General features: G+C 44.5%; 1 protein-coding gene across 4 annotated transcripts in view; it reads right to left on the reverse strand.

Annotated features, from left to right (window-relative positions):
• The window catches only part of ACE (angiotensin I converting enzyme), an 80212-nt gene that overhangs the window by 13628 nt on the left and 46187 nt on the right, over positions 1-20397 (reverse strand). For 2 of the 4 annotated variants that reach the window (XM_044447262.1, XM_044447264.1), the window contains exons 20-25: positions 17204-17427; positions 16565-16709; positions 15584-15682; positions 15373-15495; positions 11106-11293; positions 9488-10574 (exon numbers count right to left, since the gene is read on the reverse strand). In XM_044447262.1, the coding sequence (XP_044303197.1) occupies positions 10372-10574; positions 11106-11293; positions 15373-15495; positions 15584-15682; positions 16565-16709; positions 17204-17427 (982 nt within the window). In that variant the 3' untranslated portion in view covers positions 9488-10371. Of the gene's footprint in view, positions 1-9487; positions 10575-11105; positions 11294-15372; positions 15496-15583; positions 15683-16564; positions 16710-17203; positions 17428-20397 lie in introns of those variants that run through there. The other 2 variants (XR_006416400.1, XM_044447265.1) reach the window with 1 other exon arrangement.

Genomic DNA, 20397 nt, shown 5'->3' on the forward strand with positions numbered 1-20397 from the left:
CAGAAGGGAAGAAAATGGGTAAGTTCTGAGTGGCCAAGAAAATGATGACATTTGAAGCAGTACTAATTCCTCAGTACAGTAGTCCATATGAAGTAGTATTATTTCCTCACTACAGAGGAAATGAGAGGACAGTAGTTATTGTAACCACGGATCATTACAGAAATGTGTAGTTCCCTTGCAGGAAAGAGCAGTGCATGTGGAAAGGAGCAGTTGGTCCCACTCTGATAGGCATGTGTTTGGCTGGGACACCTGCAGGGAACAAGCCAGGGTGTAGGTCTCACAGAAGTGTCATGGGCAGAAGCGTCATGTTGTCACGGATAGCAGCCTCTGCATGTTGCCTCTTTCCAAGCATTAATATATGAACTGGAACTTAAATGCTCAGGAAAAATCAAAGCACAGCAGACAAAAAGGGCAATGAACTCCTAGAATCATGGAATAGTAGAGTTGGAAGGAGCCAAGAAAGCCACTGGGTCCAACTATGCTCAATTCAGGGCTCCAAATTAAAGCAGGTGACTTAACAGGTGACTATCCAGCTGCACCTTGAATGCCTCCAGTGTGAGAGAGGCCACAACCTCCCTAGGTAATTGCTTCCATTGTCATATTGCTCTAACAGGTAAGTTTCCCTGATTTTCAGCTGGAAACCGGTTTCCTATAACTTGAGCCCATTATTTTGTGTCCTGTAGTCTGGGACAACTGAGAAGAGATCCTGGCTCTCCTCTGTGTGACAGCCTTTCAAGTATTTAAAGAATGGGGATGTGGTACAGATAGAGAAGAATCCACCTTTCCTCCTTCCTCTCTCCCTGCCAGAGTCTGGGGAAAAAATCACACTCAGGCTCCCAGAGCTCCCATATGCTCCTTCGGAAAAGCTGCTCTTCGCTCCAGAGGTGCAATGCCCCTGAAAAAAGGATTCAGTGTGGTAAAATATAAATATTTAGCTTGCAGAGGAATTTGTCATTTGATTTCAATCTGAAATGAGTATTTATTACAATATCAACTGGAGCCATATGGGAAGTCATAAGGTGTAGAGTCCAAATCACATGAACATGAACAAAGATGGTTAGATAATCCAATCTAATTCCATGCTAAGATCCTAGTGATTTTGTTAGAATTGTGCAACTCTGGACTACAGAAGACACTGATGTTTAAGACCCCTGGCCTCAGCTTCAACACCCCAACCCAGTTCCAAATTCTGTGTCCCAATCTGCTGAGTTCAAAGAATGCCCATGTGCTTGCTGGTATTGTATAACGCAGTCTTATGTTACCAATGAGGAAGCGCACAAGGTGACGCATCAGACTGAAATGCTGCACCCAGTCACTGGACTTCCACCAAGATTTCACCAGACAAAATCCATATGTTTTCAACCTTATATTTACCTGAAGGGTGTGTGTTTCTTTGACATCTTTGGACTATCTTATCCCAAATGCACAGGGCCAAGGGGAAATGTCAGTCCTATTGTCACCTCCCCTCCCTGCCTTCCAGTGCTGGCTAGAAGAATCCTAGAATCGTACACCATACAGTAGCAGAGTTGGAACGGGCCAGAGGGCCATTGGGTCCAACCCTCTGCTCTGTACAGGACTGCAAGTTAAACCATATGGCAGTCCAACTGCCTCCTGAATACCTCCAATGTGGGGGAGCCCACAACCTCCCCAGGTCATTGGTTCCATTGTTGTACTGCTCCCACAGTCTGGAAGTTCTTCCTGATGTTCAATTGGAATCTGGCTTCTTGGAACATGAGCCCATTATTCTGTGTCCTGCACTCTGGAATGATCAAGAAGAGATCCTGCCCTTCTGAGGTGAGTTGTAGCTTATTGTGGGCCTTGTGCATTCCACCATCCACATTTATGAATGGCTTTCTGAAGGTAACTAAGGAGAAACCTTGTTAGTAGAGTACTTGTTTTCTCTTTCTGTATAAAAAAGCAATGGTAACGTGGAGCCAGGGCTTACTTACTGAGTCAAAATAGTGGACATTTCTGATTAATAGGAAGGAGAATGCCTGTTGTGGCACCTCAGAGACTTCCCTGTTGCCTTTGGGTTTAGCTGCAATCTTCAGGGTAGCTGGCTGGGGGCAGGGGAAAGGAATAATTTTTCCCAGCAATAATATATTGTTGCAAGCTATCATTCTTGGAATGCAGACTACTTTGGGCTGGCTTAATCCTTGACCTAACGATTCAAGACTAAGTAATTGGACAGCATACAAATTTTATAAGAAAGAAAGAAAGGAAGGAAGGAAGGAAGGAAGGAAGGAAGGAAGGAAGGAAGGGGAAGAAACATATGATGAGTGCACAGTTTAACATGATAGCCAGTCAAAGAGGCCTAAGGACCATAGCAGAGAAGTCACATGGGACACCCCAGATGGGCATTTCTATGCTGCTGCTAGAGACCTCAGAGCCAAGAGTGGAGGAGTGCCTGGCTTTAAAGGAGAACTTGCATACACTGACCATGATGGAAAGCAGGTGGAATGGAAACAACAGTGAGGTACAGTCATTTCTGGATACAAGCTCTATAGGAATGACCAGGAAGGGCATACTGGGCGAACTGTCGAGGAGGTCCCTAACTTTGTCTTTTCTTGTGACACACAGTTGCATACTAGTAGGACCCTGTTGTTAACCTTCAAGGAAGACAGTGGAAAACACAGGCCATTCCAATACAAGCAGAAAGGCAGAATCAAAAAGCGAGTAAGACTACGGATGGAAAAGACTTTCCTGTGGAGATGGCATAGTCTGTGCAATGCTTGTTGTCTTGTCATTTTTTTCTGGCCTGCACATGTAACAAGTGCAAGCTAGTTGTACTTTTGAAAGAAAAACTGAGAGTCTGTCATTAATCCCTGGGAAAATTCTGTAGCAGATTATAAAGCAACCAGTCTGCATCTGCAAACACCTTCAAATTAATGCAGTGATTCCTAGAAGCCAGTGTGGATTTGTCAAGATCAAATCCTGCCAAACTAATTTGATTCCCTTTTTTTATTGGGCAACTTCCCTGATGGATTGTGGGAACAGTGCAGACAGAATCTATCTTGACTTCAGCAAAGCTTTTGACAAAGAGATTCATGATATCCCAATTAGCAAACTAGCTAAACGTTCTCAGGTTGTCCCAGTGTGCTCCCTATCTTAACAGTGATGCATCCATGGTGACAATGATTGAGATACCATTTTGTGCAGATCTTGAGATCAAGGGAATTTGCCATTTGCAGAATCTGCCTGGGGGATCTGTCCATTTCCTCCAGCGAAGATGCTGGGTCCTGCATGGCAATGGCCACATCAGGTGTGGAGATGAACAGTACCAGTGATGGGTGAGTCTGAGTCAGACAAATAGCGCTCAGGATCTGAAGATGGAGAGGGCACTCTTGGTCTCAAGATTGATCGATGGCATCAAATATCACCTTCAGTGTTAGTTTCCACTGCATTCTTGTAGAGGTGCCAACAGGCTGGATGGCCCTGGTAGTCACTGGATCTGTGTCAACTCCAGTAGGCCTGGACATCCTACCAAGATTGAAAATTGTAGTCTTCCTTGTAGGATGCCCTGGAGCCCCTTGGGGATCAATGGGAGAGACTGGTAATGTGATCAGGCCCTTGGTGTTGATGGTAGACATGGGTTCCCTCTCAGTACTGAACAGAGTCTCTTTGGGATTGAGCAGCCCTCAGTGTTAATGGTTGACGGGGGTTCTCTCTTTGTGCTGAATGCTCCTGACATTGAATGGTCCCTCATTTTCAGTGGTAGACTGGGGCTTTCTCTTGGCAATGAATGGATTCTCAGGTTCCAGTTCTCTCTTGGGACCAAGAGGTTGTTGGGGTCCATGGTAGACAAGAGCGCCTTCTCAGGATTGAACCACCTTTCAGATCCAAGCATTCTCTTGAGATTGACCAGGCCATCAGTGTCAATAGTCAACGGGCTTCCATGGCATCTACACTTCCAGCTGGCAGCAGCCATCCTTTTTTGCAAGCTTGGGAGCTTTCCTGACCAGGCATTTGGAATCCATGGCTTCCACAGTTCTGGCCCTCAGTCCACCAGCCCTATGTTTCTAAGCCTGCTTTGTGATTCAACAATGTGTCCCTTTCCCACATGGAAAAGGCAGAGGAAATGTCTATCTGTGAGGGATCAGTTTACTTGCATAATGGATGCACTTTCTAAAGGGTGCTTTTGATGCCACTGGGGAAGGCAGAAAGTGGGGAATGGAGAAAGGACTGGTAGAAGGATGCAAAAAATCACAGTGAATGTGGGTAGGAAAAGGGGGGTGGTTATGGGTTTTACAAGAGTGAAAATGACCTTCATGGAAAGATGGGTAAAAAGGAGGCTGAGTAGGGGGCCAAGGAAGAGAAAATGGTAGAGAAGAAAAAAGGTAATTAAAAAAACTCAGCTTGAGAAGAGAAGCACCTCCTGAGCTAGGCATGGAGGTGGTCCAAAAAGGACTGAGGGAGTGGGCAGGATCCCCTCCTACTGATGCAAGTGGGGGGGGGGGGGGTCACACCCAAATTAATGTTTAGTTGTAGAAACTTCCCAACAGGCTCCAGGCAGGCTCAGAGGCCACGTCTGTGATGCAAAGACCACAAAGAAGGGCCAGAATCCCACTCGGGCTCTGAACAGCAGCCTGCCACAGCCCTGATCCTACAGCCGGACTCCGGACTCCTCCCATTCCTGGCTGGAGGATTTATGTTTAGCTTAGCAGGATGACCCTTTTGTGCAGTCCATGCTGGCAGAGTTGGGGGCAGGGTACAAGTGACTCTCCTGTTTTCCTCTGAGATGGCCTTCTATACCCCCTGCACTGCATTTATGTCCCCTCTTGGTGATGAAGGGCAGCAGTTTCCCGTCAGTGTCACGATGCCCCTTCAGTACAGCACTTTGCGCATGGTTATGTGTGAGTTTTGGTGCCCTTGAGTTCATCTTGATGTCAAGTCTCATGCTTGTTCCTGGGCAACCTGTCAGTATGCCAACAGTCCCAGGGGAAGCCAGTGGTACTTTTACAGCCCCTGGCAGATTCTTTCTCGCTTGACTGACATGCCTGTGTCACAGGGCCACATGGCTATACTGGCTGAGATGGATCTTTTCACTAAAATGGCCCATTTCATTGCCCTCTACAGACTACATTGTCCCTCTTTGTGTAGCATGTTCTTCATTTACACACTTAGCTTGAGGCCTTTATCTCAGATCAGGGAGGATGCAATTTCTGGCGCACTTCAGGAGCAATCTGTTACAGGTGGATCTTTACTTGCCATCTACCCACCACCCCCAGATGGATGGGCAATCAGAACGCACTAATGTGACCTTGGAGTAATATTTATGCTGCTGTTAACTTTTAATAGGAGAATTGGGTTTCTTTGCTGCCATTGGTTGAATTTGCTTACATAAATGTTCCCACACTTTTATCCATCAGGTGCCTTTTTTTGTTGATTTTGGATATATCGCAAATTCTTTGCCTTCATGATGGCCTCCTGCTCAGTCTCTGCTGTGGTAGATTTTTTGGAGGAATTACACTCTTGTCACATTCTACTGAAGGAGCAGTTGGGGAAGGGTAAAGCAGGTTACAAGTCTGTACCAGACACTCATTGCCAGCAGGGCATGAACTTACGCATGGGGGACTGAGTCTGGCTTGCCACCCAATACTTCCCTCCCCCTCTCCTTGTAGGAAGGTGGCTGAGTGATGCATTGATGCAAATTGTGGCACAGATCAACCCAGTGGCTTTCCAGCTGCTGTTTTTCCATTCTTTCTTTCCCCAGGGGTAACTGGGGACTCTCATCACCCCCTGTCTTTACCCCCTCCCATTGGGGGGTGGGGAGGAGGAGAAATTCGAACTGGAAACCATTCTGGGCTCTCGTTTCCATTGTGGTTGTTCGCAGTATTTGGTGGAGTGGACAGCTCTGAGGACTCGAATCTCCCTCCCCTGGTCAGCCAGTTTCACAATAATTACTCTTGGGAACCAGGGGAAAGCAGTGTTTGAGTAGAGGAGAGGATCCCATGGAAGAGGTAATGGGAGGGCAGGAGGATAAAAGGGGGGCAGAAGACTTTGAAGTCCCATCAAAGTCATTGCCCACAGTTTCCCAGGTGGACCATGAGAAAGGACATGTTTCAGAAGAGACTGGAAGGGACTCAGGAGAGGAGGGAGAGCCACTGTGTTGCTCAATCCCTGACCCTGTGATGAGGCATTGGGAGAGAAAAGCTATGAGGTTAGAGGGCTTGTGCAAATCTCCAACAGTGCGGATGGAGCATACAGTGTGAATGAATTGGGAGAATTGGAGGGAAGTTTTCCCTTTGGGTTCAACTCTCCTTCACTCTTTACATGAACAGAGGCTATTGATCACCTTGCAGGAGGCCCTTTAGAATTGCATTTCCATGTTAGCTGTGAGGTGCCAATGAAGATCTGCATTGAAAAAGACCGTGTGGTGTTTGGGAGCCTTGAGTAAGAACGGAAGCATGGCCCAAAGGATAACAAAAAGGAACATAAAGGGAATGCAAGTAAACAACAGATGAAAAAAAGCACTTTGAGGAGTACATCAGTGGTAAAAACAACAAAGAATTCTTTTAACTATATCAGAAACAAGAAAACAGCAGTGGGTCCACTGGATGGCTACAAAGTTAAAGGAGTATGAAAGGAAGATTGGGGAGATGTTGAATGACCCTGTCACACTGCTGAAATCATTGAGCAGATATCTGTATCAGAACTAGTGTATAAGAATGGAGTCTGAGGAATGAGGCAAACAGTGGTGACAAGAGATGACATTCTGTACTTTATTGACAAGCTAAAAACTAACAAATCCTGGTGGAATCTTAAGGAACCTTAATAAAAATATGTAACATGTTCCTAAGTTCTGCCTCTATGAGAGGACTGGAGATAAAACATTATGGCTAAAATTTTAAAAACAGGATCCAGGTGATTCAAGAAAATACAAGCTGGTTACCCTGTCTGTTCCAGGTAAATTAGTGGAAAGCATTACTACAACTGAAATTAGTGACCATAGAGAAGGACAACCCTACCGAGAAGGAATCAGGAAGACTTCCATAAAGGTAAGTGCTATCTCACTAATCTTTAGAGTTCTTTGAGACTGTCAGTATATACACAGACAAGATGATCCGGTAGACATGGTTTAGATTTCCAAAATGCTTTTGACAAAGTCAAAAGACACCTCAGGGAACTTAAGAGGGGACCTCCTCCTATGGCTCAGTAACCGGTTAAGAAACACAAAACAGGAAATAGGAATACATGGTCAATTCTCCCAGTGGAGGGATGTAAACACTGGGGTCCCCCAGGGATTTGTTGGGACACATGTTTTCAACATTCTCATAAATTAGGAGTAAGTAGTCAAATAGCCAAGTTTGCCAATGACACTAAATTATGTATGGTACCTTAAAAAAAAAAAAAAGGATTGTGATGATCTTTTTAAATTGGGAGAGCAGGCAGCAAAGCAACAAATCCAATTCAGTGTGAGCAAGTGTAAAGTGATGCATGGCAGGTAGAGAATCCTCACCTCACATATACAATGATGGGATGAGACTAAATGAGATCCTAGGGCTGTGGTGGATAGCTCACTGAAAATATCAACCTACTGTAAAACAAACCAAAACAAAGAGAAAGAAAAACCCCTCGGATGCACATCCTAATGTGGTGATGGGGGTTGAGAGTGTCAGAGAAGCTGAGAGCAATGCCACCAGGAGGGCAGACTCTCTCACTAGGCTGGACTCCTAGCAGGGTTACCCAAGGTGGAATGTTCAAAGCTGAGGCATCAGACTAAGATGCACCCACCCTTTTCATGAGGAACAGTCACATCAGCAGAAGAGAAGGCCTCTCTCTAATGGCGGTGGGGGCAGAGGGACTTCTGAAGGGCAGCAACTGGGCCGGAGCAACACTGACGCAGGCTGTTTCACAGACAATGGCAGTGATGCTCAAGCTAAGTGTGGTTAGTACTGCACAGAAGGCAATGGTAAACCCCTTCCAAATTTCCTTAACATGAAAACCCTGTGATCAAAGAACCCCACATGAAACAAGAGATAGTGCTAGAAGATCAGACCCCCAGGTTGGAAGACATTCAGTGAGCTACTGGGGAAGAGCAAAGGACATGTCCAAATAGTGTTGTTGCTAGTGATAGTAGTAGATCAAAGCTGAAGGAGGTCTAGTGGCTGACCTGGACAGAGGGAAAAGGATAGGCCGGGGCTACACAACACAAACAACTGCACCATGGAATGTGAGAAGTATGGATAAAGCGGGAAATGGAATGGTTAAATATTGCTATACTGGAAACTTATGTGGACTGGAAGATGACATTTTCACTCGGAGAAACACTATGTATTTTACTCTAGAAATGGCACTCAGAAGAAATGGAGTGTCTCTTACACTAAGACGTAGCACAGGCAGTAGGGGGCTATGATGCAGAATGTAACTGAACAATATCAATTCAAATGAGTGGAAAACCTATCAACATAGCCAGCATACAAGTCTGTTTGCCAATGACAGATGCTGAAGAAGAAAAAAATCAAAACTTTTATGCAAATATTCCAGAGGAAATGGATCACGCAACAAAATAAGACATGATGACTAGGTGACTGGAATGCAGAAATAAGAAACTAAGCAGGCTCACCAATCTAGCAGAACTTGGCCTAGGGGTAAGAAATGAAGCAGGAGAATGACTCACAGAATTCTGTGAAGCCAACCATCTTTTCACTGTAAACAAGCTACTGCTCAGATGACTGCATACATGGACAACACCAGATGGCCGATACAGCAATACAATAGATTACGCAATTAGAAGCATGAGATGGAGAAGGTGTATTCTCCCTGTCAAAACAAGACCAGGAGCATATTGCAGTAGTAATCACAAACTCTTAAGATCAAAAATCAATGTGAAGCCGAAAAAAGATTGCTAACAGAAACACAGCAGCAAAATACACCATAAATGTCATTCCCGAGTAATTTAAAGTTTGTACAAGGAACAGATTTGCATTAACCAGCTTGACTGATCATGAGCCAGAAGAACTGTGGACTTACACACAAGGGATTATTGGGGAAAAATGAAAAAGTAAGTTCCTCTGGCAAAAGAAAGAAAAAGCCTAGATGGATGACAGAACACTCACAATTAATTAGGGGAAGATTCAGGACAGATAAAGGAAACACTTCTTCATACAGCACATAGTTAAACTACGACATTCACTAAATCAAGATACAATGATGGCCAATGATACGGATGGTTTAAAGGTGGACAATTGAATAGGAAACTGGAAGGGTTCTGTTGCGCTCATGTCCTATTTGTGGACTTTCCACTGGTTGCTTTCTGGCCAGTGCATGAAGAGATTGCTAGACTAGAAGGATTCTTGGTCATATCCAGCACAGCTCTTACGTACACTCTCCTTGCAGGTATAAGCTACAAGACTGTCATGATAAGCCTCTGCACTTCAAAAGGTACTACTCCTTCCCCCTCTCCACTGGTCACAAGCTTTTTGTTTGGCTTGCAATTGTCCTGATCAGCTCCCTTCCTTTTTCATGATAAATGGTAGAGTCATTGTGATTGTGGAGAGTGTGATTCATTTTAATTGTCGTGCATGCATTGAACAGTCTGCCTGAAGCAAAAACATACATCCCTTCAAAAGCTGAAGAAACTCTATGCAGCCTCTGTGCACAGCATTACCACCTGCTAGAGCTATAACAATCCTTGTAGAATCCCTCCTCTCTCCAAATTAATGTGTCCAAAATTCAGGAAACCCATTGAGTAGTTGATTGATTCCCACAATCAAAACTTGAAGAATGAGGCAGTCTGATCATTGCTTTGCTTTGTTTTTCTTCTTTCAAGAATCCAGACATTTATTTTGGTTTTGTTTGCTTGCTTGCTTGCTTTGGCTCTTGTGTAATCAAAAGGTCTTTGAACTGGTTAAGTCCTGTGCCTTTGCTTGTACCACTGTCCTGCTTATTGAAGGTGGCCCTTCACAGGAGTATATACAAGCCAGATCAGTGAATGCATGTACGAAGTAGTTGACCACACTTGAATTAGGCCTTGCAAATTAGGCCACACAGAGATGCATATGTACATGTACCCGCAGTTCCTATGCATGCACATTAGTCAGATTACTCCTTTGTACAGACATGCAGTGTGTATATAAGCACCCAAAACACATTCATCCCATACACTCACATTCTTACCTATGGGTACATACAAACACAATCTCTGTACCTAACTTACATACTTACACTCATATAGTGCATATGCATTTCTGCACAAATCCATTGAACACTTATGAACACACACACACTCACATTAGCACACCATTCTGCTGCTGCACACATGCGTGCACACACATGCACATGCACACACATATACACACGCACACACAGCCTATTGCTGGCCCTTTGCAAGTTCACATGGAGGCACAGAAGAGATTAAAAACATACAACTTATTTCAACTCCATTTCTGAGCCAGATTTGAAGGTCCGAGTCCTGTTCAAGTACGTTATGACCCCGAAGGCTATCATTGCAATGAGGAGGAGAAGCCCAATGGAAAGTAAGATCCACTGGCCTGCTGCAGCTTGATTGTCGCTCAACCACATCCCAAGGAAATTGACTTTGTTGTTTGATTGCACTTGGCCTGAGTAGGAACCTAGCAAAACACAGATAGGAAGAATGGCTTGGGATGCAAAGGACTACTATTTGTCTGCCAACTTACATATTGATCACCCAGTCTGGTGCTGCATAGATGATTTTTAAAAAACTAAAGAGTGGCAGAGACCGAATCCAGATCAGGGTCGGTGTGTTTGTATGTGTGTGCATGCATGCACATGTGTCTGCTCACAAGTACACACATAGAGGAGGACTCTGGCTCTTTGCCCTCTACACTGTCCTAATTGTTACCCCACCCCCCCATGATTGCTGTTAGTCATGAGAGGAAAAGCTCCCTTTGGCAGTACTGGGGCCTTCCTTTCACCGCAAGCAGCAGGAATGCACGGAACCCTGCTGGGGGCAAAGGGTTAGGGCCCTTCTTCCACGCTTGCCCCATGGTTCTAAGGGCCTGCTCTTTGGGGGAAACCATTTCAGAATGGGAACCGACTGCTTGCCTCCTCCTCCCATCCTCTGTTCCCACTTCCTTTTTTCTAGTACATGTGAGAAGGACAATTTCAAAGCCTCTAAGTACCCGCAGGGGGCATCCAGGTATATTCAGGCCAGCCCAGAGTTTCGTTATTTTCCTTATTCTTGTTGACAAGCCAGTTTTTCAGTGGTTCAAAATAGGTCAGCAAGGCCTCAGCCGACATGTTGGGTTGCCCTGTGATAAGTTGCATAACTTCTGGCCATGGCTTGCTGTAGCCCAGCTTCAAGGCATTCCTGCATTAAAAAGGAAAAGAAAACACAGACACACAGCTGCACATCTGGCCATCCATTCACAACCCTACAGAGGATACAATATGTGGGAAATCCCAGGGGAACAAAAGAGTGAGACCAGATAGCCATCTGATCTTCCATGAAAAGCCAGCCAGAACCCTCTGGGAATATCACAAGCAGGGTGTGAGGCTCCCCCACTTTGTATGTGTCAGCATCTCATGGGGCTGCTTGAAGTGAAGGGCAAGATGGCACCTCCCACATTCCATGCACAGAAGCTGACCAGACTGGCAGTGGAATCTCGCTTTATCCATTTCAATCTTATTTTAACACTACATCTGCGAGAAGTGGTTGCATGGGGGGGGGGCACTGGGCCAGCTGTCTGTTACACACTGCTATGTCCTCCAACACTTCAATCTGCTCCCCTCCTCACAGCATCTGCTGCCTGTGGCACTTGCCTCACTCTACCTGATGGTAGGGCCAGCCTTGCACTGAATGCTGGTCAAATAGGAGAGGGAGAACAATCTGAATTTGAATTTGTGTAGTTATTCACTATCAGTGATAAATTCCTCCTCTTCCATGAATTTGTCAAATTCCTTTTTTAAACCATCTAAGAAAGTACCAGCGACCACATTCTGTGACAAAAAATCTATATAAGTAAGCACTGTCCTCCATTTATCTTCTCTACACCACTGATAAATATATCAGTCTCCCTCAGGCAAATTTGTATGTAGTTTGCTAGAACTTCTGCAATGATTCAGTTGGGCAAGTCATTCAACGTTTTTCAATGTCTTTGGGAACTTCCTCTTCCCTGCTATTGATCCATGCTGGTACCCTTGTGGATTTGCATGTCTTTTGATTTTACTCGCACCTGGCCACTATTTCAGTCTTAGAGTTCACTTACAAATATCTCATATCTTGCAAATATCTTTAGTCTCTCTGGGATGGGCTTCCACCAGATTTTCTATCCTGTCACAAACCAACAGATGTCCTTGCCCAATGCTCATGCTGAAGGGCCAAACCAGAGAGTCACCGCATTTCAGCATGCCTGCCCCGGAAGGTGGCAGTGGGGCAAAGTACCTCATAGCTCAAGGCTGCATTGTGAGGCGCAGGAGTTAGGGATGCTCCTGCCACGGTAGCCATTACAGAGGTAGCTGACTTGCTGGCAGTTGGAATCCTCACAGGAAGAAGTTTGACATTTGCAGTTATGTCCCTGGCAGTAGTGGCTATCTGACCTTCTATAATACTGGTTTCTTTTTGGCACTAGTCACATGACATTTTAATAAATGTGCCTTTTAAAAATTAAGGATGACTTCATTGAGTTTTCAAGGCAATGTGTAAATGTACACGCTGACATACACATATGGCAGTCATGGTTGTGGTTTGCAGGTTCCTTCTATGCCTTCTTTTGCAATGTGACATTGCTTTTCTGTTTTCTTTTTCTTTTTGCTTTCATAAATGCAACATGGTGTCCACCCACTTCATCTCAGTGATGTCTTTTGTTTCAAAGAAGCCCAACATAGTCAATTCTCAGCAGAGTGGATCATGAAACAGTGCCCTTCAGATTACTACATACTTGCTCTCTCCACTCAAAACTCTAGAAAGATGCAAACTGGAAGAAGTTCAGAGGAAGTCAACAAGAAAGATCCAGGGACTGGAAACAGAGCCCTGTGAGGAGAGACTGGAAGAGCTGGACATAGCTTTCCTAGCCTTGAGAAGAGATCTGAAGAGAGGAGATACGGTAGCCCTTTTCAAATACTCAAAAGTCTGTCACAGAGAGGAAGGCCAGGATCTCTTCTTGATTATCCTTGAGAGCAGGACATGGAGTAACTGACTCAGGTCACAGGAAGCCAAATTGCAGCTGAACATTAGGAAGAACTTCTTGACTGTCACAGCAACATGATAATGGAATCAATGACCTAGGTAGATTGTGGGCTCTCCCATGCTACAGGAATTCAATATGTAGCTGGACAGCTATCTGAGAGAGATGGTTTAATTTGGAGTCCTGCACTGAACATGGCGTTGGGCCTGATAGTCTTCTTGACCCCTTCCAACTCTAATAGTCTATGATTGTATCATTAGTATTTCATTGCAGTTGTATGAAGTATTCTATCTGAGGTGTTTATTTGGTGAATAGTTGTGAACTGCCCAGAGAGTTTTGACTACTGGACAGTATAGAAATGAAAATGAAATGAAGGAAGTTGTAGGCCAAACATCTGGAGGAAGACAGGTTACCCATCCCAGCTGTAGAGAAACCATACACATGACCCAAACCAATGGAACCAAAGTGATAGGAAACATCCACACCTTTGTAGAATTGATCTAGGTTTTTCTGACTAAATGGCTATTCCCTGTTAAAAGAACAAATTTATAAAGAAATAAAGCATAGGCTGATAACTAAAGGATGTTGATGTAATCTGGCACCTCATGAAACTAGCATAGCAAACTAGGCACATCACACATTAAAAAGTCCAGCAACCATGGTTTCCATGCAATTGGACAACTTTCATCTAGCATTAGATCATGGACACTGGTTAAGATTAAATCAGTGCTCTCATCCTGAGTCTTCCTTGACTTACTCTTGCAAAGTGGTTGTCACAATCTTATACTGTACCTAGGCATTTTTGTCTCAATCTAATTTACTTCTTCATGACTTTCCCAAATATATCCCATTACAGTTAGTTCTTTATCCTTTTTAGTTACATACTCACCCTGCCCTCCTTCAGGGTACCAAAGGCAGTGTAGATAATCCTCCTTTTTCTCCCTTAACCTTTGAGGCAGGCTAAGCTTAGAGTCACTAATTGGTCCAATGTCCCCTAGTGACTTCTTGGAAACGAGAACCCGGATCTCCCAGTCCCACATTCTAACCATTGCACCACAGTACCATTAAAGACTGCCTGACATTAGAGTGGCTGCTGAAAAGGCTTAAATGCAATGGGCCTGATTTGTTAGTGTTCCTATGAGCTGGGAGTGAGATGGAGCTGGAGGTGTGGTGATTCTGCCGTTGGACTGGATGCTGGATCAGATTGTCCTTTTCCTGTTCCAATAATCAGTTTAAAATATGAAATTGCAACAGATGGTAGAGGTGAACCAGATGTTCCACTGGGGTCTCATTTCACTATACAATAGTGCACTGTAAGAACCAAAAATCATCCCAGTGGGACAAATAATGTCAAATTATAGGGCCAAATATCCCACTCCACAGATACTTACTTCCATAAAAATTTACCTAGACATGCCAGTTCAATAGTGGATGAGAGGAGGAGGGAAAATCCTTGAAGCAAGATCCACAAGCAGAATCTATTTCCCTTTCCTGAGCAAGCAAAACTGGCATGCTGCAAGCTTGCATCAAGCAAATGTGGCAATTAAAGGGCAAGTGAGGACAGTGAGGACAATTCCCATAGTGAATTGTATTTACACAATTCATTATGGTGCTGCAAATATTCATTATCACTACTGAAAATAATTTAGTAATCTAGAATGTGATAGAGAAACTGTGAGACATGATATACTGCAGAACATGGAATAAAGGGCTTAAATTACTGGAAATCAGATTCTGGCTAGACATCAGGAAAACGTCCTGACTTACAGAGCAATAAAGCAATGGAACCAGTGACATAGGGAGGTGGTGGGTTCTGCCGCACCAGAGGCATCCAAGAGGCAGCTGGACAGGCATCTGTCGGAGATGCTTTCAGCTGGAGTCCTGCATTGAGCAGGGAATTTGACTTGATGGCCTGGTAGGGCCCTTCCAACTCTAGTATTTTATGAACTTCTACACAGACTCTAAAAGGTATAATAAATGGTTTTATTGAAAATGTTTAACGTTATTGTTGCTTTATGTCTTTTTTATTCTATTATTCTTTTACTATTTGTTGTTTAAATTGTACTATTTTATTAGCATTTCATTGTTGTTTATGTGAACAGCTCTGAGAGCCTTTGACTAAGAGGTGCAACATATAAGTGCAATAAATAAATAAATAAATAAATAAGGACCCATATTTAACATGGTCAACTAAAAGATGATAGATTCTTCTAAGGTAGTCCATACCAGAACCTGATAAAGTATGTCATGGCCACACACTCACCCCAGGATCCTTCCTGCTTCCTTGGACTGGTAAATATCACATTTGTGTAAAGGTCCAGTATGGCCAGCAGCTTTGCACAGGGCTTGGTGGAACTGGAACTGGATTACAAAACTGACAAAGTACCTGGAAGAGAGAGGGGAGAGGGGAGTTGAATAGGAAGCCAAGACTACCCTCCTCGAGGGCTGACAGGGCCAAATAATTATGTACTTACCTGACATATGGCACATTGGCAGGGATATGAAATTTTGCCCCTGGATCAAAGTCTGCTTCTGATCTTGACACAGGTGGACATAAACCTTGGTATTTCAATCTTTGTGATTGCAGAAAAGAGAGAGATGGTTAAGTTCTGCCAGTCAAATTGAGCAACTGATGAGAGGTTTCAAGAGCCACTTTCACAGAGTAGTACTTTTCTCTTGAGGAGAAGGCCTACTGAATACAGTGGTACCTTGGCTCACGAACTTAATCTGTTCCAGGACTCTGGTCATGACTCAAATTGGTCATGAGCCAAGTCAATGTAAATAAGTTTAATCCATTCTGTAACTATTTTTTTAAAAAATCACGTAAATCTGAAGCGGGCACGTGATGAGGGGAGACAGATATGATCGTGGGCGTGCTGGAGGGGAGACGGGTGCGCTGGGGGAAAGGCGGGTATGATTGCAGGTGTGCTCAGGGGGAGATGGGTGCGATCGCAATCGTCACCGATTCTGAGTTCACGACCCGAGGCAAAATTTTTCAGAAATTTCTGTCCGCGACCCAATTTGGTAGTGAACTGAGGTGTTCCTGAGCCAAGGTACCACTGTATTTCTTTCCTGAAAACTGTTCTGGTCCCCTGGTTATGGGTACCACTTCTTTTTAGAGTCCCTGGGACGCTTTCATCCACCTTTTCCAATAACTATTGGCATGATTTTCTTTGCTGCAGTCCTTCCTTCACAGCTTATAGCAAACACCAATAACATGCCAGAGAAGGGGTACCGTCCAAAGTAGTGCCTTAGGTAACAGCTAGAATTCCTCAAGTTAGAGCAAGCTCTGTTCTGATCTGTAGCACCATCTGGGGGAAATCACAGTCCAGGCCATGTTTGGGCTCTACAGTTTTGGGACTACTGTGTTCCACCATGTATACACAGACAGGTATAAACCATCAGGGGATAAAAAGAAAATGACAGATGGTCTCCTTGCTAGACAAATCACTTACCTGAGATTCCACCACTGTTGATTGTATTCTCCTTCTGGAATGCGCCCATCAAATACTTTCCATCTCCACTGATCCATCAAGTAGCCAAAGGGCAGGAAAGCAATTTTATCCAGTGCAATGCTCATCAAGTAGTTAATGTCACTCTCTAGCCCAAAGGAATGAAAAACATAAATAGTTGCACAGGCCACCATATTTTCTTATGCTTCTGCTTTGCCTCTCTAGCTAACTTGTAGTGAAGTCCTTTACCACCCAGCACTCTACCCTCACTCCTCAAATCCCTAAATTCCCCACTCTCTCAAAAATCGTTTCATGAATGGTTCAAAAGTCTGTATCATACAATCATCCAAGAGCAAGTCAGTTTGCATTTATGATTTAAGTCATAACTTAAGTTTTAACCCAGGCTGCACTGAAAAGCCAGTCTGCATTGAAAGACAACACAATGCTTGTGTGAATCCATATTTGGAGTCTGTGGGGTCCAGGATAGATTTGGTTTGGAGTAACAGCTGTCTCTATTTCAGTCATAGACAATAGCCTTGGCAGTTTAGAATCCATTGTGATCCTTATATGTCAAAGCTCAGAACTGCTGCTGGCAGATCTTCCGTAATACAAAGGGCTCCCATTTGACCTCATCCTGCTTACCTTCATTGTCTTCTATCTGATCTAGCAGCTTGATGCTGTACAAGTGCTTTGGAGTGGCTACTGATAAAGCCATGACATCTCCAATGGCTTCATGGAATCCTGGGTTAGCCCCATCACGAAATGAAATGGGCTGGTCCTTGTACTGCAGAAAGTACTGGACGTGGCCCATTTCATGATGAACCGTAATTAGATCATCCATGTTCACAACAGTGCATTGCTTAATCCTAAAGCATGAAAGAAAGGAGTGAGAACGTGTACATGTTAAATAATCAGGAGGAAAAAAAAATGGAAGGAATGCAATATAATTCACTCGACAGCCCAGCACAATGCAGACCACAGAGGACCAGGCAGAGTGCAGGAATACTACAAAAATCAGCTTATAAGTCCATATGACTATGTAGGTGACCGAGCCACACAGTTCAAGAAACACACACATACACGTGTCCTTCTTGTTTAAGAAGCTCCAAGGGACTCAGACCTGAGAAGAGGCCTGACTGTTGCAGACTTGATTGGTAACAGCCCCCATCTGGTTTGAGATGCGGCAAGAGAAGTTCTGCTGGCCAGATGCAGGACAGTGATGCCCTGGCAGCGATGACTCTGAAAGGGATGATGCCAAAGGGGGCAATGCAAGGGCAACCCCCCATTCTTCTCTATGTATGAGGGGAGGGGGTTCCTCTTCACTGAACCTGTGTATGTGCATGGGGATGGGAGGGTTATAATGGGGGGTGAATCAGCATAGGAATGGGTAGGGAGAAATATGGCATTGGGTGGAAGGCTAGCCAGGTAAGGTGAACATGGCCCAGGCACTTAACAACTGTGCCATGTTCTGGCACTTGCTCTGAACCGAGGGTTTGGTGGTTGCCCTATCAGCCAACCCTTGGGTCTCTGGAAGCTGCTTTTAAATGCCACATTGGTACACAGTAAGACATCCATCTTTCATGATTTCATAGTGGATGAAATGGCATGCATAACCAATACCTGAGTGGGTGAACAGGGGGAATTAGCCTCTCTCAGCCCTGCCCACCTGCATACTACAGTATCATGGTAGACTGGAGGACCAGGGAGGGGGGTTGCTCTAATCTATAGGAATTCTCTCCCTCTCATTCTCCAGGCTCTCTCTCCATCTGACTCCAGCTGACAGAAGTTGTCTCAGCTGTGATGTTGAGGTCCCCCAGACTGCTGGTACGGGGGATGTCAACACCCATGCTGAAGGTGTACTTCCTGGGGCAGGTCATGACTTTATAGACTCCATTACAACCATGGGGATGTCCCAGCATTCTATTCATCCAGCACATGCAGCAAGTTACACACTGGATTTCGTGCTTTAAGCCAGGCAGAAAAATAGTGATCTGATGGTCGGAGACTTTGAATCGATCCCCTATCGTCGTCAGATAACTCCCACTGAGATTTAGACTAACAGTGACTTTTCCCCTCTGCAGGGGTGGGGTACCCATTCAGGTGGTTCACCCTCAGAAGCTGATGGATCCATATGATTTCCAGGGCTCTGCTTGATCTCTGGAATAGAGAGATGACCCTGACTGTTGACATGATTGCTCCTTAGTGCCCTCTCTGTAGTAGAGCTCATGGAGCTCCATGGTATAGCCTGGAGCTGAGAGCGATGAAACAAATCAGGAGGCAGCTTAAGTGCAGATGGAAGAAAACTCCTAGTGAATACAATTGAGTTCTAATATGTGCTCATAGTCAAATATATTTGGCGGCAGTGAGATCAGGAAAGAAGTAATATCAGACTGCATCCATTCGATCTTCTATTTGCTGCCCAACAGAGCTCTCTAGGATTGTCTGGGCCCTATTTTATTTATTTATTTATTTATTTATTTATTTATTTATTTATTTATTTATACCCAAATCACATGAAGTACTGGTTCCCTTCCCTTTGGTACTAGTTAGGCCCCATCCAGTTCTGGGCACCACAATTCAAGAAAGACGCAGACAAACTAGAAAAAGTTCAGAGGAAAGCAACAAAGATTATTAGGAGACTAAAAACTAAGTCCTACCAGGAAAGAGTAAAAAACTAGACATGTTTATCCCAAAGAAGATTGAGGGAAAATATGATAGAACTTTTCAAATACTTGAAAGGCTGCCACACAGAAGAGGGCCAGGGTCTCTTCTCAATCATCCCAAAGTGCAGGTCACAGAATGATGAGCCTAAGTTACAGGAAGCCAGATTCCACCTGGATATCTGTAAAAATTCCTTACTGAGGAGCAGTAGGGCAATGGAACTAATCACCTAGGAAGATTGTGAGCTCTCCCACACTGGATGTCCTCAAGAGACAGTTGGCAGACATGCTTTAACTTACAGTCTTGAACTAAGCAGGGAGTTGGACTCTGTGGCTCAGTAGACTCCTTCCAACTTTGCTCTTCTATGGTTCTGTGATCTTGGAGCCATCTGAGGCCTGCTATAGTATGTTCTCTGGGTACTTCCAGGACAAAATCTCATATCCGCCAGGACTTTGACTCTAGTTTTATAGCAGTGGAATCAGGTGAGATATCCTGACCACCGTCTGGTCTAGTTGTTTTGAATGAGTTCCAGTTAGGAACTCGAGGATATTGACAAGGTACCGGACAGGTTCATGCAACCACATCCATACTGGATCCTTGCACTTCTTGGCTAATAAAAGCTAGTAGGAAGGCAACTGTTAGTTAGGCCAGGGAGGTGAATAACACTTCTTTATGGGAAGGAGTGGTTCCTGGCCATCTGCAACAAGCAGTGGTGAGCCCATACCTGAAGAAACTCTCCCTGGATCCAGATGAACTTAACTATTCTAGGCCAGTGGCAAACATCCCCTTCCTGGGAAAGGTTCTTGAGCTGGTGGCATTCTTGGATGCATCTGATTATCTGAATCCAGTTCAGTCAGAGTTCAGGCCTGGTTTTGGCATAGGAACAGCTTTGGTCAGCCTTTGTGATGACCTCTGCTGGAAGAGAGACAGGGAGAGTGCAACCCTGTTGTTTCTCCTTGACCTCTTAGCAGTTCTTAATACCATCAGCCATGGTATCCTTCTGGGGTGAGTGTGAGTTGGGAGTGAGAGGCACTCCTCTGCAATGGTTTCACTCCTACCTGGATGAAAGGCTCCAGTCGGTGGTGCTTGGACAATACTGGTGTGCCCCTTGGATCCTCCTGTTCCTCAGTCTTGTCCCCCATGCTATTTAACATATGCATGAAACTGCTAAGTGA

This window comes from Varanus komodoensis, unplaced genomic scaffold (genome assembly GCF_004798865.1).
Source record: "Varanus komodoensis strain SLA01 unplaced genomic scaffold, ASM479886v1 scaffold51, whole genome shotgun sequence".
NCBI classification, from domain to species: Eukaryota; Metazoa; Chordata; class Lepidosauria; order Squamata; family Varanidae; genus Varanus; species Varanus komodoensis.